This window comes from Ornithodoros turicata, chromosome 8 (assembly GCF_037126465.1).
Source record: "Ornithodoros turicata isolate Travis chromosome 8, ASM3712646v1, whole genome shotgun sequence".
Taxonomy (NCBI): domain Eukaryota; kingdom Metazoa; phylum Arthropoda; class Arachnida; order Ixodida; family Argasidae; genus Ornithodoros; species Ornithodoros turicata.
In genome coordinates this window covers 21,364,690-21,392,117 of record NC_088208.1, presented here as the reverse complement: position 1 = coordinate 21,392,117, position 27,428 = coordinate 21,364,690, and the positions used below count along the sequence as shown (strand labels likewise).

Below are 27,428 nucleotides of genomic sequence, written 5' to 3'. Positions count from 1 at the left end.
TAACTAATTACTCCTACTACATGTTACTATTAATTAACTTTAGTTAACCGTTAATTCTTTTAATTTGGCTTAATTTACCTTTTAATTAACTACTACTAATTAACTATAACTATCACTATTATAATTTACATTTTTCTATTATATATTACACATACCTTTATACTATCTGTCTACTATCTATATCTACTACATGTCCTCTTGCACTGCGGCACACGGACACCAACACTCACAACGCTACGACGCCGGTTTTTCTTCAAAAGGGAGACACAATGGAGAGAACGCAGTCCATCCGAGAGAAAAAAAAAAGTGATTGATTGATTGATTCAATCAATCAATAATAAAAAAAAGGTGCCGAATCGTGCCATTTCTTGCAATGCTGTTCCTGGCCGTCCGCGACTGCTTTCTTCGACTTGTAAATTCGACTGCATAGCAGTAACGCACCACAGAGCGAAAATATTTCGCATGATGACTCCTGGTAGACAGCTTGCCACAGACGAGGCAGGATTTCGAGCGATATGTTAAATGTCACCTCACTGCTCCTTTAAATGAACAGCAATGCAAGGGCAACTGTCGATGAGGTAACGTTGCCGAGGAAGCTTTATATGCCGAAAAGTGAGAAGAAAAAAGTTTGTAACGTGACATTTTCTTCGCGTTGATTTTTGCTTAGAAATGCAGCGACCGCGGATGTGCGAAAAAATGAACGTCCGCGCGAATGCGAATACAGTTATTTCAACTAGCGCGGATATACCGTGTGGATGTGGGTACTGTCAACATTATCTGTGCCCCCCTCCAATTATGGTTGGGTTGTGCCACGTGACGACTTCGGCGCTTCTGTGAGGGTCGACGAAACGCATACGAGATTTTAGTTGGTTATCTTAAAGGAAATGAAGTCGCTGATGCGCTGCCCAATGCAGTGCGTCGTTTCTGCGTAATGGGGCAAGACGAAGTGTAATTCGTGCAGAAATGTAAAACCAGGGCTTTCGCCTGTCCGGGGAAGTTCTGCGCTTGATTTAAAGGGAGACTTGGCAAGGATTCGAAAGAAAAAAAAATAGGTGAGCATCATACTAAACATGAACCACCTCCTCGATACCGAACACAACATTCGCGTGCATTTTGCGTGAGTAATTAATTCGTAAATGATGACGATAGCAAACAGGAACTGAAATGCGAAGAGCAGAACACAGAGCTCCATACTACGGTGGTTCGTCTGGAGGAGGATTCCGTGACGATTCCGTGACCCCTTACTATTGGGTGGATGAAGTGACGTCACACACTGTCAGCCGAGGGAATGAGCTTTTCTGACCCGTGAGGTTGAAAGCTCTCTTATTGCCAACCTCGATAGCGTACTTTTTCTGCCAATGTGCATCCCAGGGCTCCTGACACTTTTTAGCCAGATTTTTTAAAGGAGCAACGAGGTGACATTTAACGTCACTCGAAATCCTGCCTCGTCTGTCAAGCTGTCCACCAGGAGTCACCATGCAAAATAGTTTTATTCTGCGGTGTGTTGTAGCTGTGAAATCGAATTTACGAGAAAAAAAGAAAAAAAAAACGGTGTGCGAAAGCAGCCGCAGACGGCCGACACGGTGCTCTCGTGACGTGGTGAAGGCCCCGTACCTTGTTTCTTTGTTTTTTCTTCTTAGCTCACGCGCCGTTTATACGTGCTTGAGCTGTGCCGGTGTACGTCACCGGTCACGTGAGGGGGACTAGCATACGTCACGACGTCCTCTCGTTCTGCAACGCGCTCTCTTTTCACAAGGAAAAGGATTTTTCAAAGGTGCGCGGAACACACGAGCCCTCGCGCTCGCTCTGTAGGTCACCTACGTTCATCGATCTTTTGCAGGAACCCATTTTATTCGTCGAAAGACACTCTGCACCCCAAAACGAAAAAAAAAAAAAAATCGGGGTTCACTTCAGTTTTTTTTAAATTCCGTGTTAGCGCCTCGAAGCAACTGTGGCTGTAAGCGGCGTACAGACATGGACAGATGGAGAGAGGACAGCAGGAAGAAGTAGGGGACAGGGGGGTTAGTATGCGTCCTGGGCCGACTTCAGGGGGAACAGGGGGAGCCAACATTCGTCTGGAAAGTCTTCGGAAAACCTAGGGAAAACCTCAGACAGCAAAAGCCGGTGACAAGATTCGAACCCGTGTCACTTGTCTCGGCGTGGAAAGCGATCATCTTAACCACTATCCCAAGCAGCACAATGTACTGAAAGTCGAGTGCAATAGGGGTGGACGGGTAAGTGGAAGGCCTTGAACAGACTCGTGAAGCTAAAGAACATTGATAAGACACATACCGTCCACCCCTCGACTTTCAGTGCATTGTGCTGCTTGGGATGCCACGGGAGCTGGTGGTCACCCCCAGTGCGATCCTTTAAGCTTTTTTTTTTTCATGGTAGCGTGATCTGGGCCCATGACATAAAAGGGGGGGACTCGATCTGAACGACAGGCGATAATGCACTACTGCCTGAGGCCGCAGCGACTCCATGGAAATGATACGCTGCCGCGGTTTAAATTACGCCATGACAGATGCGTCACCGGGGCGAACAGCGGAATCTCGTGTCGCATCCGGTGTCACGTTCCGCGGGCTCATCATCCTTTCAAGATAATGTGAACGCGATGGCAGGACGCAGGAAGCGTATTGTGTATCCTCGTCGTCGCTTTTTCTCGCCCTCTGGAGCCGCTTGGACGGCCGATATGGCTTCGTCTTCGGCTTTGTCTTTGTGACCCTCTCGTCGCGCCAAAACAGGGAGTTTCTGGCTTCGTGTTTCGCTTTATTGGTGAGAGGAATGGGGCCAGAAAACGGAGCATGCTCGACGATAATAGACGTTTTCAGGAAATCCCAGTGCTCCTCTCTCTCTCGCGCAGTGCATCCTGGGAGATTACTGTCACGAGGAAGGGTGGGTGAACAGCCCTTGGCGTTTTGTTTTCGATGACTTTGACACCTCGTGGACAATGGGTAGAGAGAGGAGGGAACAAAATCGTTTGGAGACCTTCTCCTTTCTGATAAGCAAGTTCCCACACGTATATATAGTTCAAAGTGGCGCTAAAGCTCTCTGGGGTTTCTGAGTTCGTCTTATCCGTAGATTTACGTCGTGAGACGTCACATAAACAAAATACAGAAACGGACACTGAAGATTTTTGTTTAAGTTTAATTTGTACAAGCTTTCGCGTGGAGGTCCACGCTTCCTCAGGTACAAAGTGAAGTGGTGACACACATAAGTATATATAGTATAGACATATACACGACTAAACATACTGCTGTACAAATATTTACTCTTGTATATGTCTATACTATATATACTTATGTGTGTCACCACTTCACTTTGTACCTGAGGAAGCGTGGACCTCCACGCGAAAGCTTGTACAAATTAAACTTAAACAAAAATCTTCAGTGTCGGTTTCTGTATTTTGTTTATGTGATCTACAGGACTTGACTCCCCTCTTCGTATACGCTTCGTCAGACGTCAGTGAAAATGGATCAGTTTTTGGCCCGCGTGACGGTGGTTACAGCCCCAGCAACAGCGAATATCCTCTGGATGTGCGAATAATGTCCTAACGGATCCGTACGTCCGATGGATATCACTCGGGTATCCATCGGACGTGCGAGTCCCTCACGACATTATTCGTGCTTCCATAGGATATTCGGTGTTCTTGGGGAGGAAGACCTTGCAACCAAATGGATTTCAAGCCCGTGGTATTTCCACAATCATTTACACGAGCAGAACACAGTGGTGAAATATATCAGTTGAGAACGAAGGGGGAAAACGATTTTTGAAAATGGCGGGCTGTAGGACGGAGGCAGACGCCGCAGAGCCCCATGTGACGCCATTTACTCTTGGAGAATCCGAAATTACGGAGGTTTTTCGACTTCTGAAAATTCGCGGAAGCGAGCAGTGTTCGCTGACTTCGTACAATGTTGCGCACAATTCCCCGAGAAGTCAGCCCAGGACACGTGCGCCGCCTATACCCACAGTTGCCTCGCGGCGTAACACGGAATTTTTTGGCGCACAGTTCCCCGAGAAGTCAGCCCAGGACACATGCGCCGCTTATATCCACAGTTGCCTCAAGGCGTAACACGGAATTTTTTGGCGCACAGTTCCCCGAGAAGTCAGCCTAGGACACATGCGCCGCTTATATCCACAGTTGCCTCAAGGCGTAACACGGAATTTTTTGGCGCACAGTTCCCCGAGAAGTCAGCCCAGGACACATGCGCCGCTTATATCCACAGTTGCCTCGTGGCGTAACACGGATTTTTTTGGCGCACAGTTCCCCGAGAAGTCGTCCCAGGACGCATAGTAACTCCCCCTTTCCTTCCTGCTGTCCCCTCTCCATATTTCCACGTCTGTACCCCGCTTGTATCTGCTATTGCCTCGTGGCGCCGACGCGGAATGCACTACGACAGTTTGTCTTTACGCAGGGGTGAGGGAAAAGTTTGGAGGAACCACGTGACAAAGTGTCTGTCCAATAACAATAAGGCAGCAATTAAGGGGGTATTCGTAGACCGGCATGGGTCCACTGAAGAAATCACGTGCTCATCACTTTAAAATGGTATCCCCTTGTTTGGGAGAAGGACCAACGACGTCACTCAACGAGGAATAGGGAGAGAGGGAAACTGTGGTGCTGCGGAGACACCTGACCTACCTCCAAGGAGGAAAATGCCGCCCCGCTGCGCATGCTAGAGAAAGGGGCGTGTCGGTTCCAGGGATCGAAAACCGAAACTTGAACCCGAACCGAATACCGCTAAAAACCCGTATTTTTCATTGAACCGGAAACTGAACCGGAAAAAACGTTTTGCGGTTACCGGTTCGCGAAACGGTTCAGACATAATGTGCGTTGTGAGAGAACGGCACTACGATTTACACGACGGATTGAACCGCGTTGACAAAGAAATTCTCAACCTGAACAAAACAAAACTACAAACCATGTGCGCGAGATATTTCGTATTTCCTCCTTCCTATTTCGAATGGTAGGCTGAACCTCAGGCTAAAGACTGACTAAACCGAGGGTTGTTATAATATTTCCATAAAAAATTAAAAAAGTACAAAAGGTAAGGTGGGCGAAACGCCCATGGACACGGCATTTACAGACTTCCGGAATATATGTGGTCAGAAAGGACAAGAAGCGCCATTGGTCTTGTTTTATTTATTTATTTATTTTCTGCTTCCTTTTGACAGTTGTTGGCTTCCTTGTACGCGGTTTTTGTCGTCCAGCAACCTCAAATTTTGTTTCCATTTCGGGCTGTGAAAATAACGGCCAGTCCCTGAGCAGGATGCAACAGGGTCAACAGGGTGTATGCGATGAGGGAACTAGAGAGTACAGGGTGCTACCGTAACGTTGCACCTGAAATGCACATCTGTAACACGCAGTGTTGCTCTGAGCCACTGCTGTGTCGGCAACAACAACAAAAGTACACATGTGTGTAGTTGAGAGTCGTAAGGACGTGCCTGCTTTTAGCCCATGACATTCTGCTCAAAATTCACTTTCCTGAACCAGTTCGAAGCGGTTTAAACCGGTTCGAACGATATTTTGCGCTGCTTCGGAGCTGAACCCAAACCGACCCGAAAAAAATAACGGTTCCGATCCCTGGTCGGTTCCACCGCAGGGCTCTACGTCCGGTATTCACAATGCCGATTTTCTACGCTATTACCCCCTATTAGGTACCCCCATCGGTTACGTATACCTTTTCCCACGCTGTAAGCATTTTAAAAGGAACGCGACACATAGATGGCGTGCATGCTGTCTAAACTTGAAAATTACTGTAAATTGTCCAGGAGTAGACTACACCCAAGAACATCGGAATCATTTAGTGTACCTTTGGAAAGTTTGCGAAGGGAGAGCTCTTAGGCAAGATCGGAATGTGAACGTCTTAGACAACGTGACTTGAAGCGTTGCTCAACGGGCAACAGGGGAGAGAGGGAACCGGAGAGCTGCGCAGACAGCTGATCTACTTGCATCGCGTTTCCAGCGGCTGTGCCGAATCAGCTGGCAGATAGAGCGCGACTAACTTCGCTGCTCGCCAGAGGAGCCTTTTCGTTCCATCTTTTTGGCGCACGTAAATTAAATTTGGTAATAAAGTTGTCACGCGTCTTCATGTTTGCTCTGCATACGGAAACTGCACAATGAGCACTTAGTAGTCACCGCCAGGTAGCGTCTTGTACACCGAGTAAAATGCCTATGGGCCCGCTCATGTCACTTCGACAGACATAAAAAGTTGGAGCCGCAATACTGCAGACGCCGTTTTCGCCATGTCCGTTCAGTGACGCAATAGAGCCCAGCCGTCTGTCTGATGATGCAACCGGTACAACTACGACGTCTGGTGCTATATACTTCCTAGCGTGCATATTGCTGTAATCTGTGCGCAACTCGCGGCGTTCTTTTTTTTTTCTTTTTTTACTTTGCCTAGAATACAACAGCTTATATGCGTGCGAAACAGAAGTGAGCACAGCCGAGTTGCCAGACTCACCCAAATTTGACAGCAACATGCAGGATTCCCGGCAGGCAGGCAGGAAAAAAAAAAAGAAGAAAACTTGTACGTGCACGTAGACGGCTGTCTCCCATTCCCATAATGTCACTCTGTTCGTTTTCTTTTTTTTTCTTCTTCTTCTTTTTCTCTCTTTCTCTCTCTGATTCAATTTCTGTAAGCACTTTTGTGGCAGTTACGAGAACTTCGCAAAAAAAAAGAAAGAAGAAAAAGAAGTTGCCTCCGCCCTGCCCTTTCAGAATTAATTATGCAAATGTGCTTGAATATCCGAGCAAGTGTGCAAATTTTGACACATATGAGGAGGAAGATTCCTAGAGCACAATCTTTTGTTTGCTTACTTCAAATCTTATCTTATTATTATTAATTTTTTTCTCGAAAGCGTGCGACTGGCACTCCTGAACTGTCAAACCATTATCCACGTACACTGCTAATTGAACTTAAGCCTTGCACTGGGTCTGGTCCTAAAACGTCAAACCGTTGTCCACATGTAGCCTGTTAACCGAACTTAAGCGTTGCACTGAGCAAGCGCAGGTCACGTGCTCAAAAGTTAGTAGCTACGCGGGAACACGTACGGGCGCCCAATTTCTGCTAACTTTGTGCGCGTGTGCACAAAAAGGACATAACAACGACACTTTCTCAAAGCTAAAATGCAGAAAGATGCAGAGGCACTTTTTCCCCCATTATGCGACTCTAGGCAAGCAGACTCTGTTCGGCAGTCGCGTACGCCGAGTGCACTTTCAAAAATGGCGAGCGAATGTCGTCTGCAAAGTACCATCTACTGTGTCGTCTGCTTCGAGCGCATTAGCCGAAGCGGACGAAGCGCAGGCGCATGCATTATGCATGCACACTGCGTGTCATTTATGTAGCAAAGAGCTCGCTCGGCCGACGCCCTAATGCCAGTGTTGAGAAACATTGCACACTGGCCGTGTGTATCTTGCCGAAACGGCTCTGCATGCCTGGATGACTGGAACGGGAAAATGAGGCTGGCCGTGTTTCACGCGCAATCTGTCCGCTGATTGAACAGATTTGATTGCAACGACCCGCATGCGGAACTTGGCAAGAATGCGATTCAGTGACTTTATAAAAGCGTGACAGTAGTGTACAGCGTATTACGTCTTTTTGTGGAAAGGCACCATTTTATGATCAAACAGTAGCGAACCACGTGTTCGAGACTTTTTTTTACGTGGTTATAAAATGTTAAGCTGATGTTAGTTTTCTTTCTTGCTTTTTGGCAACTTTAAACTGTTGTCGGAAGACAGTGCATTTGTATCTTGGGACCTTAGGTGCCGTGGCGTAGTCAGGTACCGCGTGACGTAGCATCAGCGCAGCGAGCAGCCCCGAGGTCTCATTTCGCACTGAAAATTCGTCAGGTGCGGACACTGGGCGGCGCTACTGGTGGTGGACTCTCCACGTCACGGACACTGAGTGACGTCGAGCTTCACATTCACATACGAGCTCTCTGAAAGAGAGGAGGAGGTTTCTATACAGATAATGTGCAATCCCAAGACCGGATAATACACTGATGTAGGCGGATTCCTATGCGAGATGCTCCCGCAAAGGCTTCTGACATATGCAAAAATAGCTTACTCTTGCGCCAGCCACTCTGTATTATAATGCACGCAAAACAATATCGTACGATCCATTAAAACGCCTGTATTGTCCTTATTCGCGCACGAAGAGTCAGAAGTGTGTCGAAGGGGCGCTATACCTCGTGCGAAGCGCGCGGCTCCTGAACCTGCTCCTATTGTTCGTAGCAGACGACAACAAAAGAAGCTGAGGTTGTTCTTCTGCTACGTGTCGTCTGCTAAGCGTGCAGCACGCCACTCCCGATATTCCGCACCGTGTGAATGCTCCACGTAACACAAGATATGGAACTTCGGCTCTGTTGGCAGTGTTTTCGTTTTTTCTTCCACTAGAATCTTCCCTTCCATGAGGATGTCACTCGTGCGGATACACGGTATAAAGCGTTCTCGTTCTGGCTGAACTTTCACCTTCTCGATAGCTTGAATAGAGACTGGGAATACGGGCTGTGCTGTTCCAAACTGAAAACACACTGAATGCATTCTGGGGCCGTTGGGCGCATTTTTCTTCTTTGTCATCCTCCTGTGTAAGAGCACAAAAGCAGTCGAAAAACAGCAAGAAAGGAAGAACAAAAAAAAAAAAAAGAGACCTCCACCTTTCGGGATTGCTTTTCCATTTAAGGGCATTCCTCCGCCAAATCTGACAGAATTGAATTGAACGTGGGTATACGCTGTCGTCTGCTATGTTCCCCTGTCGAATTTTTTCGCGACAAGAATGCGACACGTCGAACAAGGAATAGGACACTTATTTTTACCGCTATGCACACAAGGAACGCTTCGTCGGATGATGCAGTCACTGAGTGGATGATGATGTGACAGGCGGTGCCCTATCAGACATTGATTTCACAAAGGGAGCCATTGAACCGCTTGGTGGGTTCGTTGCCCCCAAGGGTTCATTTTTCTGATAGACCATGCGCTATTGTTCGTTGTTTACTTTGTCTTCCGTCCGGTCTGGTTTCGGTTTCACAGGTTGCTCAGATAGATTACCCGCAGTTATTGGAAGCACAGCACATAGCGAGCGAGAAGTAATCTCCGTTCGGTTGCTTCTCAGACAGAGCGAAATTGATTGGTTGCTGCAATACACGTCATTGTAGATTTACTCGCAACCGCCGGCTGCAGTGGGGGGGCGTTGATGTCGCGCTCGTTGACCGCCGATTTTTTCGTGAACTTTCTCGTGTTCCAACAAAGGCTGTGCAAACCACGTGACGAAGTGTCTGTCCAATCACACTACAGTAATAAAGGAGTATTCGCAGACGGGCATTTGTCCACAGAAGAAACCACACGCGCTCCTCGCCTTGAAATGTTGCCCCGTATTTGGGAGAGGGACCAATAAGGTGTCTCCACGTGCAATAGGGGAAGAGGGAAACTGGAGAGCTGCGCAGACAGCCGACCGACTTGCATAGCGTATTCGAAAGAAATTTGGAAAATGCCGTTTTCTACGGCGCCCTCTTTATTGCTGCCTCATAATTGGACAGACGTTTCGTCACGTGACTTATTCGCACTTTGCCTATCCTCTCATGCGAAGAGACGTGGTAGCGTAATACGCATAAATATGTGCACGTGCGCGTGTGATGGCTCCGCGTCCGACACACTTAATGCGTGCGAGCACGCTAGCACTTACGCGCTCTTGAAACTCCTCAGCGTCGCTAAGGAAAGAGCAGTAGAGGGAGAATGCGCAGGGAGAGAGGGAGGGAGAGGGAAGCGGCGTCGGCGCGTGGCAGGTGCCTCTCACGATTTATGGTCCAAACCGCAGTCAGCGATGTGGAAGGCTATTAAAGAAAGACAGAGGAAGAAAGCATAGAGTAGTGAGGGCAGTAACTGGAAGAAAAAAGAAATATAATAAATCAAGAAGAGAGAGAGAGGGCTGTTCGTCTTGAGATCGACCACCATTAAAACCTTGGCTTTTACAAGAAAAAGTTGAAATAGCAAACGGTGGCGACAGTATACTATATTATGTGGGGTCAAGATCGAAGTTTTGTTAGCCTCTTTCTTTTCGTGTGGATTCGTTGTAGAAACGTGACTTGCTGTGTTCAGTGCGAGCCCTTTCATCATCACCACCACCACCACCACCACCACCACCAGTGCGCTGCAGTGTAGTCGTCTCATGCGTATACGATGGGGGAGAAGCTTTGATGCACTGACGAAAAAAAAAAAACAAGGAGAGAGAGAGAGAAAAAGGAGAAAGTTATCACGTGACAGTCTTCCCTTGTTTCGCATAGGCATGGGTGAGTTACTCAAAAAAGCAAAAAATAAGTTACAGTAATACCCCTGTCATACGGGCTAATTTAGTGTCATTTTCGTGAAGTGCACTCCAACCACGCGAATGATGGCGGCAAAAACGGCGGCAAAATTTTTACGCGTGTGTCAGAGTATCTTCTTCCAACATTAGACAAATTGGCCTGAAACATGTGTGCTACAACAAAATGGCCGCCGCCGGATCGCCGAGACCGCGAAGTTCTCACAGGCGGTTAACGAGAGTAAGGACATGTTTTTTTTATTTTGTTTTTTGGCACACTGTCACGCTGTACTAAAATAGAATAAACACGTTGTTGAAAATAGTGTACTTGTTTAAAAATATTGAGGTGTCGGAGCCCCTCGCTTTTTCTCAATATTTTTACCTGTACCACAAAGCCTGCCGTCGAGGCTACACACTCGGTAAGCCGAAGCCCGAAGAGAAGTGAAGTGAGTTTTTGGGGAACTCACTACTGGCCAAATTTTGCCGAGCGAAATTTTGCTGTGTAAATGAGGGGGGGGTATATATTTATTGGGTTCCCCCGAAGCCTAAACTGAACCCCCGCGAGCCGAAACTGAAACCATGCACTTCTCAAGCACAAAAAAAAAAAAAAAAAGGGGAAAGCGCGGCTTGAAATCCGCGCACAGAAAGACGCGTGCGTGACGTCATGGTGGGGAAATGAGGGCGTAGCCTTGGCACGTGACTTCTTTCTCTCCTGCTGCAGAGCATACGGGAAGAGGAGGTGGATGTGTGGGAAAGGACGCTGACACCTCACGGAAACGTCCCGGGAGCCGGCGAGGATAATCTCCGCTTGCCCCTCCCCTCAGGTGCCGGCTGTCACGACAGGATACGAATAGCTCTGGGAATATACATATATATCGATATCGAGCGAAAGAGCTCACAGGAGAATTTCTTGTTGTCATATACTGCTGCCAGACATGTTTATTCCAACGGTGTCAAAGAGCGAACTGACGGTTCACTTTCCTACTAATTTCTTCAGAATCGAAGGCGTACGCCTATTTGTGACACTTTGCACTTGTGTCAAAAGGGACACCGTGGTGCAAAAATTTCTCCTCGCGGTATGAAAGATGACGTTACCTTCACACCGACACAAAAGGAACGGGATTCATCCGTCGCGTCGTTCGTGATTTATGAGCGAAAGAAACCTCAAATGTACGCCTTCTTGTTTTCCCTCTCCGTCTTAGGAACCGCGACTGTGAGGAGAGGCCTCGGATTGGTCTCCTCAAACGATCTGCCGCGATGATTGGACGAATCGTTTGAGGAGACCAATGAGAGCCCGCTTCGCATTGTCGGCCTTCTTGAGAGGGAAAGCGTAAATTGCGATTTCTTTCGCTCATAAATCAAGAACGACGCGACGTATGAATTCCGTTGCTTTTGTGTTGCTGTCAAGGTAACGCCATCTTGCAAACCGCGAGAAGACATTTTTGCCCCCTTAATGAATCCGACAAGGTATATAGGCCTCGCTCCCTACTCTGTGCCTGTGCAATGTGAAGGTCCGCTTTTAGAATGTATGACGCCTCCACGATCGTAGCTTCCCCGTTCTCCATTCGAATCCAAACGATGAAAAACGTCTGCTTATAATACTGATGACGTCCTTGTTGCGCACGTTCTCTTTCCACACCAATTGTAAGGCCATCGTTCTAAAAATAGCTGGGATGCATTACGTTTTAATTGCTACACTAGTGGGCAGCGATTGCTCTTTGAGTTCCGTTCGTGTAATCCGGCGTGTGCGTCAGCCATTGTTACTCCCGTATTCTCTAAAGGTCGTTTCTTTCTTGATACATCTTCTTCTTTTTCTTTGGTAACAACGGACGTTTCGGGTGGGCGGATAGATCAAATGTTGTTCTTTCGGTAGGCGGATCCGCGAAATGAGGCACTGTACTAATTAGACACCTGCCGACACCACGATGTACTGGAACTTTCAATCCGAGATAAGGAAGTCACTCGACAAAAGGAAAATCGTTACAAGATAAGGTATGAACGAGGTTATAGTTCCAAAAAATTAACTTGAAGTTCATGAGTCACTTTCAAGTTAACTGCTACGTAGTAGGTACCCTTTAAGTTATTTAAAAATGGGGTAATTTGACACCACCTGATCTGAGATGAACGTGTATCTGCGTGTTTTGCGTTTGCGTTATACCGTGTATTCGCACGTGCGCCGAAGAGGGTTCCTTACATATTCAATAGATGGCGCCAATATGGCGCCTGCTGTGTTTTGGCGCGCGCCGATCGTGTTTCGCTTGACAGCCGCTAGGATACGACGAGAGCGTGAAAAAGGTCCATTTCCGCCTCGTCTTATGTTGAGCATTCGCGCTGCGAAAGCATAACGGGAGTGGCGTACTGCGCACATAGCAAACAACACAATCGGCCCTGTCGTCTGCTACGGAATATATTCTGGCTGAGCCGCGGTATACTCCCCACGGTTACCATGTATTCACACTAGCGGCATCCCCTCGGAATATTCTAACGGATGAAAAGGCAAAGGACCGCTCATGGAGCGGAAGTTCCGCAGCGTCATGTTGAGTGGTCGCACGGGGCCGAAATATCAAGAGCGGCGCAGAGCGCACGTAGCAGACGACACCATCTGCCCTGTCGTCTGCTATGGAATATCCTCACGATAAGCCAATCGAGCTATTTCACTAAGCTGACTGGCGCCATATTGGTGAGCTTAGATTTGACAGCTTCCTTTGTTACTATAATCCTTATTATTAGTTATTATTATCCAGTTATTGCTTTCGTATATATACTTTCGATGCAATAAAACTCTAATTTCCCCCGAATGCGCTTGTTATTGTCAGCTCGAGGAGTACAAATTGGGTGTTACGAAACGTATGCTGGAGGTCGTAATCTCCTGCCGGATTATCGCTGCCCGGTGACTCGAGTTCATTAAAGCGTCGCGCGTAATCCTTGATCTCTAGCGAGTGTTATGTCATGGTGTGGACTAGGATTCCTTGGTGAAATAGAGGGGGGGCGAAACATGATGCAACTTTGACATTTCATGTCGTTGTGTTATGCAATATTGTTGGGTCTTTGTCGCTGCGTTTCATTGTCCTGCCCTTTGTGTTGTGATGACCAAGGGTGCGTGAAGCCATGGATCAGTCCTACTCATCTTACGTAAATCTACTTTCAATTATTATTACTAGGGATATGCATGTTTACGACTTTGATTTTCGCCCTCATTAGGAGGGGGGTGTTCGGAGCTTGTGTTTGCGCGAGGTACCGGAGAATATATCGGAATACTGTTGGGCTTATAGGCACGTACGCGCGTTCTCGGCGCGTGACGTTGAGGTGGAATCACCCCAATGTAATCTCTATGGGGCTTGTGCTGTCCAGGTTATCTCTAAAACGGCTGTACATACGGAATCGAACGTCGCGCGGATAATAACATGAGATATCCCGCATGGAATGATATATTTTCAATTCTGTGCGGCGGTTGGTTAAATTTATGCAAATTTATGTTACTCTTTGTCTGAATGCACGGGATTCTACGGGGAGAACACAAAAATGTTCATTAAAACGTCCCTTTTCAGCCTATAGTCAGTCACACGTTTGTGATAACCTGGACACAAAAAAAAAAAAAAATCATTTTGTCGTCTGCTAGCTGAGACTGCACAATGCTGCCACCACAACCAGTTTCCTAGTAGTAGTAGTAGTTATTCCCTAAAATAGTTTAAAATTACACTCTGGGTGACAAAAAGGCAGCGGGAAAAGTGCCGTTGGTCACATCAGACGTCGAGCTTTTTTATTAGAATTTTCTTTTCGGAATATTTTGTTGGTTCCACTTGAAAAACAAGTGGAGCCACTGGGGAACAGAATGGAACCATGTTGGTTTTCAAGCGGATCCACTTGGGTCCCAACTCAAATTTCTGCCTGGGATAACAGTAGCGAGTGGTTCCACCTTAATGCCCTAAGTTATCCCGGATAACTGCAAAAAAAATGGTTGTTTACGTGGATATGAATCTGCATTCCACGTTTCCTGGCGAAAGGTTGAACAGACGCGTAGAAAATCGGCGGCGCGAAAACCGAAACTCATCCGGCTGTGACGTCACGGCAAGCATCGCCAGTGAGGAAGACGCGGGAGAGGTCACGTGCTTACGGGAACCAACAGCAGTGACCGAGGCTCTCGCTCCTTCAGTGTCAGAGCCCTTGCAGCGAAGTTTGGAAAAGGGTCTCTCTCTCGCGAACCACGACGCGTAGAATTTGTATGATTTGTTTCTTCGGCGCTCGCGCGTGAGTGCAATGAGTAGTGAACCACAGACAATAAAAAGGTCACCGTTATAATTTTCTTTAGTCGAGGTCAGCGCCTGTCTTTTTCTTTGTGTGTGTGTGTGTGAGGGCTTTCTCTTTTTGTAGTCCGTAAACCTTTAATCAGAATTCATGGTTTAGCTATTGCATTGTTTTTTTACCACCTTTCTTGCAACTCTCTCAAGTGATATTACCCCTTTCTTCTTTACAGGTGTGCATCAAAGAGGGAATGCTCACGAAACAGACAAGCTCATTCCAGGTGGGTTTCATGCAATATTAGTAACCTTGGTCCATTGTCTGTTTGTTGAGAAGCCATCATAATTATAGTTATAATGCTTGTGTCTGTAGTCATGTCATTCACTTCTGAATCACTCTTGGGATATTTTGAACTGGGGTGGGGCAACAGTTTGAACACAGAAACTCACAAAAGTGCTAAGAAACCATCAGAACATTGAATTATGGTTGTATGAATAGTCATTTTAAAGCCTAAGTGAATAGTTATATAACCAAAGCAAACAGCTACATAATTCAACTGAATATGTATGTAGGAGCAGCAAAAGTGTAGCAAATACATGCCTTTTCATTGCCTTAATATTTATTTATAAAATATTTATGAAATTACAGAATGTTCAAAAATATTTATTTTGATTGATTAATTGATTGACAAATGAATAGCTGCTTGATGCTTCTTCAGGTGGTCCACACGTGTAGTCTTGAAAGTAGTGTAAAATTTTAAATGTAAAAAATCGTGATAAAACCTGTCGGGGCGACCCCTGGTGTTAAACAACCCAAATTTTTTGTGGGCAACACTGGCACCCACCTATCCAGTTTTTTTTTTTTTTTTTGCGACTTTGGCTTCCTCGTGGCACACCACAGACGTCACTGCATCAGACCCAATGTTACGCACATGAATGCAGTTTTGCCACCATACTTGACGGGCAGTGCGAAGTTGGCGTCTACTTTGGCACAGTGTTGCTCGCAATTTTCGGTTTTATAAGAAAACTACGAGTGTGATTGGGACGAAAATTGGGCTGAAAAAAAGTCCAGAGGGCTTACACCATTGAATGAACTCATTTTATGAGATTGCGCCTCAACTTCTTTGCGGTATCATTAAGGTTACAATACTGAGCGAAGGACGTTTCTGGTAGACCAGGATATGTCGCAGCAAGCGTTACGGTTAGAGCCCCTACATTTTGTCTCACGGAACATACCGTTTCCTGCAGAATCGTTAGAGTTTTTTTGGGGGGGAATATTCAGCATATTACAAAATTAGGGGCAGTCCTTTGCTTGGTGTCACCATTCTGCGAGTTGGCGTTACCTTTCACTTCCTGGAGAGCCAGTTTACATCAAATAAGGCTAATCTTGGTTAGCTTGTTATTTTAGGTCAACGATTTGTCGATAGCTTTCGCACTCATAAATGTGCTATCGTGCTCCACCAGAAGTTCGTCAGTTCCATAGACAACGAGTTGCGTGTGCAAATCCCGCTTTGGTTTATGGTAAATTGAGATTCAGTTATACTCCATGCATTCGTGCGCTCCTGGGAGAATGCCGCGGAATTCCACGGCTTTGTAAATCCCACTTTGCGGAAAATGTAATCTTCCGCCGCAGAATGCTAGGGGCTTTAGGTAATGGTGCTGTGAAGCTTATACCCCAGAGTGTTTTGCATGAGGGTGTTCAGACAGATTTTTAAAAAAAAATTCCACGTTAGCTCTGCAAAGCAACTGTGGCTATGAGCGGCGTACAGATGTGGACAGGTGGAGAGAGGAGGGGACGAAGGAGTGGGGGACAGGGGGGTTAGTATGCATCCTGGGCCGACTTCAGGGGGAACTGTGCCGACATTCGTCTGGAAGGTCTTTGGAAAACCCGGGGAAAACCTCAGACAGCACAGCCGGTGGTAGGATTCGAACCCACCACCTCCTAGCCTTCAGGACAACATTGGCTACTACCAACGAGCAGGATGCATTAACCCGCTCGGCCATGCCGCTGGTCATATTTAATAATGCTTTTTTTTTTTTCATATTTACCTGATGTACAAGCAGCTCATATCCATTCGATAAGGCTTTCAATAAGTTTGAAACCAAGGCATGACGCAACACTGTGACAGTATAGCAATATGAGTCGCATAGCAGTCTTTTCTCATTCAATTTTGTGTCGCACTCGTGCGAATGTCACAGAGTGGCAATGTCCGATACGAATGCGATCAACCTTCAATTTGTGAACGGGCAAAATTCCTCAGAATTCGCTCATAAATCGAGGTTTTGGATGCCTGGAACGGGATGAAAAGTGTTGCATAAAGAGATAAGCTTATGAAACTGCATCAATTTTGGAAGTATAATGACCAGTGGCATGGCTGAGTGAGTGAATAAAAGCGCGAAAGGGGTGGCCGGGCCATATCTTACCACTAGCTCTGCTGTCTGAGGTTTCCCTTGGGTCCTCTGGTAGACTTTCCAGATGGATGTCAGCACAGTTGACCCCAAATTCGGCCCAGGAGCATTAATATCCGTTGGGCATCCCTACAAGGCCATGAATGTTCAGAATGGCTGGACATCCACGGGATATCTCACAACGACATTCGTATTTTAGTCTTTTGCAACAAACGACATATGTCCTATATACGTCTACACGCATACTATCCCCCCCTGTCTCTCCCCTTCCTGCTCTCCTCTCTCCATCTGTGCACGTCCGTAAGCCGCTCACAGCCTCAATTGCATCGCGGCACCAACACAAAACAAAACAAAACAAAAATAGAAAGCACAATGCTTAATGTTGCAGATGATACTTCAACAGTTGATTTACACTCCAGTTCTCTACCTTTCTCTGGTCGTGCTTGTCATCGAGATAACATATTTTTAATGTAACGTAAAGTAACATTTTTACGGCTTCAGTAATAAAATATGACCTTTCTTATTTTTCTGATTTTGAAACTGTTACTATACCAGACAGTATGTGTATCTCCGTAAGCACTGGCGTAGCCAGGTGGGGTGCGGTGGTACCTTTGGTAGTGCATTTAGGAGAGGGAAAGGAGGGGGAAATCCTCCCCACAGGACCCCTCCTAAAATATTTTTCTGGTTACGCCTTTGTCCGTAAGTGTAAAATTTTGCCTCATGTTGCCAGTTGTAGCTGCTAGATACACATCCTCAGGAGACCGTCGTGCTAGAATTTCAGTAGATGAAGTTCGCATAACTGTGGCCAGTAACACAAACAATAGGTATTCAAAGCTACTCCCAAAATAAAATGTACCACATTTTATGGCTACAACAACATGTAGGTATGTTATGAAAGCATGGCAACACTGGTTGGAAGCATTTTCCCATTATTCTTGTTCTTTATTTACCAACCAACACGTGTGTTTATTCCTATGTGCTTCCTCTTTTCCTTTGCACAGAGGTGGAAGAAGAGGTACTTTCGACTCAAGCCACGGAAACTTTACTATGCAAAAGATAGCAAGGTAAATTTCTACGATTTCCAACAGTCGCAAGAAAGCCTTCAGTGTGTAGGGCATTTCAGTAACCATATAAAAAAATTGTAGTAAAAAAATTGCACTACGATGAAATTATGCATTCTGTGGCACTTGTCCGCAGGAAACGTTTACCGTGTACTACAAGCAATTTTATCGAGCTTGAATTTAAATTAAGTAATTTTTAATTGAATCAAATTTGCTAAGTTTAAGTAATGTTTCCTTTTAAAAAATCAGTGTGGATGCATTGCCACAATAAGAGCATCACATATTTACCCAAATACACCACAAAATATACAATCGAGTGCAATAGCAACAGATGGAAAATATGTAGAAACTGGTTGCTTGAGAAGCGCAATTGCGAAGTCACGCTTAGTGTGTGTCAAAAGGTTCCTACAGCTAAATGGTGTGGACCACATATTTTGCCGTAGCACGCTTTCTTTATTACATTTCTGTGCATGTGTGTGTGTGGTTACCAAGGTATCCTGTATATAGTCTTTCCTCAACAAACACATCTATACTGCATTACCGTGGCACCTAATTGGAACGTGCCATTTGACTTGGACGCTACGTATATATTTTAGTTTCATTTCATTTCACCTACTTAGGGCCCATAGGGCCGGGGCATTACATAACAAGTAGAATTATGCACATACAAACACATATAAACCTAGAGCAGGAAACCAAGGGTAACTGCTCATGGAGAAAAAAAAAAGGGAAATAAATGTGATGTTTTTCATGAGAGCCAAAGAAATAAATACCTCAAACACCTCGAAAATGGTGCACAATGTGACCCTGTTATCAGGTGTGTTGAGTGTATGTAGCTAGTAACCCCACATATAAACGCACCCCCCGCCTCATTCCCGCCTCTGGGAGCTGATTCCATTCATGTATTGTCCCTAAAAAGAATGATTTTGGGTACGAAAGAGTGTGACGTAGATACTGGACATCTAGTCTTCAGCAGATTATTTACTTTACTTTTGCGGAAAAGTAGGTGGGAGGTGGACGGTAGTGACAAAAAGAGGGACGCAAACGTAATTTTTAAAAAAGGCAAAGAGGCAAAGGCACCTGGTTGATTGATCTGTGTTGTGCTTTTCTTTCTTTTTCTAGTCTGTGATTTTCGAAGAAATTGATCTCACCGAGCTCAGTGTGGCTGAATGTAGTACAAAAAATGCTAATCACAGTTTTCAAGTAAGTATCACATATCTTGCTTTTGATCCAAATCTAGTACTGGAGACCACGCTGTTGTTGCTTTCGCATTATAAGTAGCCGTGTGCGGTATTAACGTGGCCGTGAATCTCTAGATCATCACGCCATTTCGACGACTCATTTTATGCGCCGAGACGAGAAAAGAAATGGAAGAATGGATCTCAGCTCTTAAAAGTGTTACCAACAAAGACTTTTACGAGGTACAGCGTTTTGTGCAGTTCTGATCCTTCTCTTTATTTGATGTGCTGCTCAAGTTGGCTGACATGCGTGACTCATTATGTGAACAGGGAACGGAGCACCACGACTTCTTGTCGGGTCAGCACAACTGGTACGTGACGTCTCATGCCAGGCCGACGTACTGCAATGTCTGCAAAGAAGCGCTCTCGGGTGTCACATCACATGGCCTTTCCTGTGAAGGTAAGGACATTCACGGTTGACGGCGTTCTTAAAGGCCTTTTCTCAAGGCTGCGCTCTGATTGGTGGTGTACAGAATGACGTTTTCGCCTTTTCCGGGAAGGGACTTCCTGCACGCTCTCAGCATCCGGCATCTGATCCTGTTATCTATTCCATTGGACAGCAGTCAAACTGCACCATTATATTTCGCATGGATTTTCGATATCATGGTCAGTGGTCAACGAGGAATAAAGTGACACAATAGCTTCAAAATTGACTGGAATGGATACGACTATCCCTTTAAGGGAGCACTAAAGAGCCAATAAAAGGTGCAGTTACCCTGACAGCTATACAAAAGGAACAGATGGAAGGGATGCCCAGTCTTCTCAGGGAAATCGTTTGCGGAGACCAATGGGAGGCCGCTCCCAGGAGGAGCGAAGAGGGAAAGCATAAACTGCAGTTTCGTTTGCGCATAAGTTACGGACAATGCAACGAATGAATCCCGTTTCTTTTGTATTGCTGTCAAAGCAACGGCACCTTTCATTCCATGAGGAGATATTTTTGCACTTTAGTGGCCCCCTTTAATGCAACTGTGCTCACTGCTGAGGGAGCCAGATATTGTGCAGATGTCATATTTACTCGCTCGTTTAATACCCTTGTCACACGGGCAGCCATGAATGATCATCGTAACCTAGGGCCATCGAATATGCACGTGACGCCACCAAATGTGTAACATGTCAACCTGTCAGGGAGCATAAGATCCAATGCTCTTTGAGAAGTTGACACATTACACGATTGGTGGCACCACGTGTGTTACGTGTGTTACGTGTGCCCATGTCCCACGGGCAGTCTTGAATGATCATCGAAACCGATGGCCATTGAATAGTAGCGTAGTCCCTTCCGTTCGCTGCGCTATGCCTCTTCTAGTTCACTGCACCGGTGCTGCTGAAGTCAGGGTGTGCAAAATATGCAAGGACTAAGTGCCCAAGTTCATGGGTGTGTTAGTTGTGCGAGCAAATATAGTTATCTCTCTCTCTCTCTCTTTTCTTTTTTTTTGTCTGTTTTGAAGAAGTGGCATTTTGTGGGGTTCTGATGGGTTCATGCTTAGTGTGAAATATACCAACATTCACCATATCTGGCTAATGTTTGCCCCTTTTCTTCATTTCACAAAAAGTATGCAAATTCAAAGCGCACAAGAAGTGTGCTGTCAAATCGCCTAACAACTGCAAATGGACAACACTAGCATCTGTGGGGAAGGACATAATTGAAGACGAAGATGGGGTGAGTGACTTGTGCTCCTCAATATTAAGGGTCCGTTGATGCGTGACATGGCGCATTCACCTTTGATATATATGCTAGATGTTTTCTCTGTTTTAAGTGAAGTAGAAATAAACCTAGTGAAAACTGGGATGCCATGCTTTTCTGTTGAATACAGGGACTTCCTCTGGCATCTCCCCTGCTCTTAAAGTTGATAATAGAGCACACTTTCATTTTTCTCTTCTTCATTAATATTGAGCATGTTAAAAAATTGAATGATGAATTTATAACATCAAGTAATTTATTGTAGTAAGTACTTTTAATGTGACAAATAAAAAGTTAATTGCAGGGGTACATATCCTCTAAACCATGTCAAAATGGTCTGGCCACATGAGTTACACACCCATATAATGTCGAGGTACAACCCATAAGAGGTACAAGAGAGGGCATACAACAAAGTGAGCGCAACTTCATATTCTGATCTGTATAAATATATCGTACAGTATGTACGATACACACGTACAGTACACACACAGTACAGTACACACGTGCATACATACATACATACAAGTACAGTACATACATACTGTACATACAAGTACAGTACATACATACTGTACATACAAGTACAGTACACACGTGTATACATACTGTACACATGTTTATATCCGCACATATGTTGCTGGTATATCCGGTTCACTTATACAACTATTAGCTTTTTATACGATTCGGTTTTATAACTGCTTGCTCCGTATTTGCTTTGGCTAGTATTTATTCACTTTGTATTCGCTTCAGTTTGAAAATAATTACTTGCACCTGCGTACTTAACTGTTGTTTCACTTTTCGTGCTGTGTTACATTACGTACGTTACGTTATGTTACGTACTATTAGTACGTATTTCTATTCATACTGGCACTCTTGTTTCAGGTGATAACGATGCCACATCAGTGGATGGAGGGGAATCTCCCAGTCAGTGCCAAATGTAGTGTCTGTGACAAGACTTGTGGAAGTGTCCTTCGGCTGCAGGATTGGCGCTGTTTGTGGTGCAGAGCGATGGTATGATGCCCTTGTTTATTGATGTTGTCCTCATGTCTTTAGATTTTCAGACTTCAATAAAATTTTGGTGGCTTTTATTTGCTTTCTTGTTTTGTTTTTTTTTGTTTAGAGGAGCACTATAATGTCCATCACAAGTTCATTTGAAATTACGTTTACGGCTTTGTTCATTTCATAGTGGGTGTTATAACTTCAAATTCCCATTCAGTTACGAAGTTACGATCAAAACCTTACAGACCTTTTTCTTCTCCCTCCACCACTCAGCAACCAAAACTCAGAGCCCAGAAGTTGCACTGCTGGATGTGCATGCCCCACTGCAGGGAACTTTTTTTTTCTGTTTCTTTCTGCTTTAAAGGATTACCTACTGCAACCTATAAAACGAAATCATTTTAGGTCACTTGCAGCTGCTGAAGAAATATACAGATAATTCATTGTACCAATGGTAATTAAAATGGCACATCCATCTCACATCCATTAAAATCCAGTTTTAATTGCACGGTGACGTAAGCACGAGCTGCTGCACCTTGGTGGACGTCACAAGGCTTATTTGAACACAAGACTGCTGTAGAACGGCATACGATGGCTGAAACCGGCATAAAACCGGCTGTAAAACTGCATAAAACGGTGCTAAAAGATAATCGTCGAGGTCTGTCTCGAGTTTGTGGATTGATCTCATGGCAAAACAGAAATGAGGCGAGAACTATCACGTCAGCAAAAGCACTGGCTACAAAATTCAAGTCGTAAATAATTGGCTGTGTTTTTTATGCAAATACGTCGCTTTTATTTTGCTTTGGTTTATGTCAGGGGTGTGACTTCAACATAATTCATTGCTACCTTCTTCCTCATCCGCAAGGCACACACGCCATGCAAGCAGCAACATCCTGTGCGCTGCCCACTAGGTTCATGCCGCTCATCCATCGTGCCCCCTACGGCCCTTCACAGCACAGGGGGCACAGATGATGCGTGGGAACCTGTCCGCCTGCCGGGTGGCTGTACGCCCCTCTTGGTGTTTGTCAACTCGAAATCGGGCGACAACCAAGGGGTGCGCTTCATTCGTCGCTTCAAGCAGCTCCTGAATCCAGCTCAGGTGTTTGACCTCATGAACGGTGGCCCTGGGCTAGGGTGCGTACATTTGCTACCCACCTTTTTTTCTAGGGGTAGTCACACGGGCACGAAAAAATGACATTGTCATGTCATTCGGATCTTGAACACCATTATTTATGAAGCTCGTGCCACGCGTTCCTTTAATATAACGTTAAACAACATGAAGCGTTGCAACTTTTATAGAATGAAACATAGTCTGCACGTTGAAAATGCATTTAATATTTTGTAGTGTTACGTATCATGTCGAAATGCAAATGTGAAATGCGCATATTTTCATGGGTTGCCAGGTTGCCAGATCACAAGACAGTTCTGTCTGTCATTGGCATTGTCTTTTGGATTTGTCAGTGAAAATTCCTAACAATGCAAATGTTTATACAGTCAAACTCCTTTATAGCGAACACCTTTTTAACGAAAATACCACTACAGCAAATTTTTTTTGCGGTCCCGCTGGAGCCCTATAGGTCCAATAATGGGCATTTTTTTAAATGAAAATACCTTGACTGCGAATTTTTTTTGCTGTCCCCTGAGTTTCGTTGTAAAGGAGTTTGACTGTATTCCATGAAAAGATACTTGTGCAGGTCAATATTTTAGAAACTGTATTTCGTTGTACAGAAGAAAGTGCACGGTTTTATGCAGTTTTATGCAGACTAAAATTGACACCTTATGCCAACGATAGGTATTTTGTTGACGAATGAGTTACGGAGAACTAATTAATCAGAAAATTGCACGTATTATGACAAACGTCATGAGAACTGTCCACGCGACACTACACAAGTGATGTAAACGCAGATAAGAGCCCCGTCTCAGCTGTCTTTATACTAGCCCTGTCTCGGGTGAAAGTTTATAAGGGCAACGTTTGTTCCTCAGGTTGCGAATGTTTCGTGGGTTCTCTCCCCTGCGGGTTCTCGTCTGTGCGGGAGATGGCAGTGTGAGCTGGGTACTGAGTGAGATGGACAGATTGCGGCTCCACGGACAGTGTCAGACGGGGGTCCTACCTCTGGGTACAGGGAATGATCTGGCCAGGGTTCTAGGGTGGGGCTCTGTCTGCGACGACGATGCCCAGCTGCCTCAACTCCTCGACAAGTACGGACGTGCTTCCGCAAGGCTGCTGGATCGGTACGGTAATCTTACTTATATTTTCTGGCCCATTGTTTGAAATGTATGTAGCACTGAAGCTATTTTTGCGTTTTTCAAGTTTGCGTGTGTAAGCACAGACAAACAAAGCATGGAACAAACATTTAGAGAGTAGCTACTGTACCTCTCTGTTCATTCTGTAATTTTTACCGTTCTCCTTCGCTGTCTGTTCAGTTAATCTAGCCGAAACGTAAGATCAGCTGTAGTCTTGCAAAGCTAACAAATTTTTTTCAGCTCTTTATTTCCAAAATCAAATTAAAAATTTCATGGGATACAAATGATCTTTATTAGCTAGTTAAATGGTCTGCACCATAATTGTACAAAAACGAAATTTTTAAGAACTTTGCAAGTCGTTTCCCGCATCAGCTGTTTCCAGTCTTGGTCACTCGTCATTTTAATGTGCCGTTTGCTGCCATCTTCAACAACTGTATAACGTTACAGCATACGTTAGCTTATTCGTGTGTCCATAATTTTGTACATGCACGTAAAACGTGTTTTGTTTTGTAATGCTATATTACTTATATGTGTGTCTCCTTTGCACATTGCTCACTTTATTCTAAGGCCAATCCTTACTATTTTAAGCCAACTATCGTGCTGATTCTCTCACTCAGCGCCATAATACCTTTGGGGATCAGCAAGAAATCAATCACTACCTGTGCCACACTTGCACATTCATTACCATTTCTAGTGCAACTCTTTTTTATTCTTATTATTAATAGCGCTGTTGCACCGTTGCTTATAATCACCGTTCTCTCGTTTTTAAATTCCTGTGACCCCCCCCTCCCAAACATTTCTCTCTGCTTCTGTGATTCCTGCAGTGTTGTCAGTTTATTAATGTCCTCAAAATTTGTTCTCTTTCAATATCTCACAGGTGGAGCATCATGACATACGAAGGGACCATGCCATTACCAAGAAAACTTTCAGCCCCAGTAAGAACCGAAAAATTCGCTTAAGCTATCAGATTCCCTCCCTTAGCTGGGAGTCGATCGTGTGCCTTCTCACTTATGTTTCTTTCCCTATAGGGACAGCTGGAATTTGTCATTCAATGTCTTCGAACATTTTTAGTTCGCGAACTAAAAATGTTAGAAGACATTGAATGAAGAAGATAAGGATCCTTATCTTGTGAGGCTGTGTTGCATACTTAATTATAGGGCTAGAAATAATGGGAGGGAGGTGTGAAACAAAATGTGTATTTCAAGTGTAGCTCCAGCCTTGTACCTTATATGTTCTCTCTCTCTCTCTTTTTATTGCAGTACGACCAAATATCTGTGTACGAGGACTCCGTTGTCACACACTTGTCCAAAATATTGCATTCCGACAAACATTCGGTTGTCATTTCTTCAGCCAAGTAAGTTAGCTAGAATTATTATTCATTCAGTCATGCAAAGTTTAATAGGAAGCGGCGGAGCTTGTGGTCAGTTCTCAGCAGATGTCAGTATTTCAGGCCAGTGTCAGGTCACTTCAGGTTTATTTCATGTCAGCCCCTAAGCTGGGACTCCTTTACCTTTCATTTTGTGAGACATATACTTTTTTTTTTTTTTTTTCATATATCTAAGATTATACTTCAGGGACTCGCTCTTAGTGTGTGTGTCTGGGGAACTAATGTAACTACTTATTTCTTGCTTGTCAGAGTCCTGTGTGAAACCGTGAAAGACTTCATAGCCAAAGTGGGAGCAGCAGCAGACTCAAATGGCAATGTCGATGACAAGGACTCCATATCTCATAAGGTGCCCCCTCATTCTAGCATGTCCTCACTTGTGTGTCCCTCTACTACCAGTGTTGTATTCCCTCCAAACTCGGTATAGTGCTCTGTTTTCATCAACCAACATCTTTGCACTATAAATACAAATACTTTTCCTACTTCTCATTGATGATGAGTCATCAACAGTGTTTTGATGTTTCTTACCTATGACTTTAATAGGTGCAAATACAGTTTTTTGTTTTTTTTTACACGAATTTTGCCCATTGCCAGTGTTATCGGTGTTTCCATTACAAACTTATTATAATCTCTTTTTGTCATCAGCTACCTTTACACTGTGCCTGCAGATTAGTCATCAATAGTGTCCTGACATTTCTTACCTGTGACTCAAGTAGGCAGACATATTTTTCTTGCGTAAATTTTGCCCGTACTGCAGCTGGCATGCCACTTCCTCCGCAGCCCTCCTCGTCTTCTCAGCTCCCTCGCAGTCTCCACAGCCCTGGAATCGCTAATGGCATCGCAAATGACTGAATGCACGATTCACAAAAATTCTTTTCCATCTTCTAAAAATCATCTAAAACCATCTAAAAATTATTTTATTCCATCACGAATAAAAATATGTTTACAGTAATACCGCTAATGGTGCAGCCACAAAGTCTGGTGCCCTCTAAGATTTGGCCATTTTTAAATTGTGCCTGTAACTTTTTACAGTGCAAAGTACTTAACGAGAAGCTGGACTCTTTGCTGAAGACATTGCAAGCGGAATCCTTAGCTGTGCAGAGCAACATGGAGACTAAGGAGAAGATACTAGAAGAAGAGGAAGAGAAAGAAGCACAAGAAAGCGAGAGAGGAGATGGCGCGGAAGAAATGAACAAAGACTCAGGAACTGAGAAACAATATTTGAGTACTCCGTGCAAGAAATCTCAAAAGGTGAAAACCTATATAAACAGATCTAATTGGAATTTATTGAGCTATAAAACAAGGACTGAAGTTTTAGGGTTTTTACACGATTCTTTCCCCAAAGTTGCACCCCGAATTGGAGACTGCCTCTTTAGGGTGAAACCCGATTTTTACCTGGCAAATTGCCCTCATTGGGATGTCTGTAGGAATGCACTAAACCACTACAGTTAGTTTGGGTAACTGAGCCCGATTTTTCCGCGAATTTAGCACACTGGAAGTTTTTTTCACCCGAATTCGCATGAATTTAGTGCACATGTTTATTTACCCGATTTTTACCCCCCAAATTTAGAAAAGAATATTTCCTGAAAACTTCAGGCTCTAGCTATAAAACAGAGACTGTCGTACGTACATCAATTCAATACTCTCTTGTTCGCACTGTTCATGTGTTTACAACCACATGAGACCTGCTTGCAAAATATACCACAAGTCGATACATGTTTCCTTCTGTTCTCAACAGTATATACTAATAGGGATAAACTTGAAAAGTAGAAGTATAATGTTTTCTTGGGCTTTTTCTCGGGTCAGTGCCTCTGGAAGTTTGACAGCGAACATAACACTGTATTGATCTCAGTATCACATACCTGACCATAGATGGTAGCAGTTC

The 27,428-nt window shown here is 44.7% G+C and overlaps 1 protein-coding gene across 1 annotated transcript in view; it reads left to right on the top strand.

The window, feature by feature from the left end:
• The window catches only part of LOC135366664 (diacylglycerol kinase eta-like), a 120,693-nt gene that overhangs the window by 60,584 nt on the left and 32,681 nt on the right, over positions 1-27,428 (top strand). Inside the window, exons 3-15 of the mRNA XM_064599469.1 lie at positions 14,770-14,817; positions 17,944-18,006; positions 19,126-19,206; positions 19,320-19,424; positions 19,512-19,641; positions 20,792-20,898; positions 21,802-21,930; positions 22,781-23,049; positions 23,899-24,147; positions 25,037-25,094; positions 25,419-25,513; positions 25,796-25,892; positions 26,576-26,794. Coding sequence (XP_064455539.1) covers positions 14,770-14,817; positions 17,944-18,006; positions 19,126-19,206; positions 19,320-19,424; positions 19,512-19,641; positions 20,792-20,898; positions 21,802-21,930; positions 22,781-23,049; positions 23,899-24,147; positions 25,037-25,094; positions 25,419-25,513; positions 25,796-25,892; positions 26,576-26,794 — 1,650 coding nt within the window. The remainder of the gene's footprint in view (positions 1-14,769; positions 14,818-17,943; positions 18,007-19,125; positions 19,207-19,319; positions 19,425-19,511; positions 19,642-20,791; positions 20,899-21,801; positions 21,931-22,780; positions 23,050-23,898; positions 24,148-25,036; positions 25,095-25,418; positions 25,514-25,795; positions 25,893-26,575; positions 26,795-27,428) is intronic.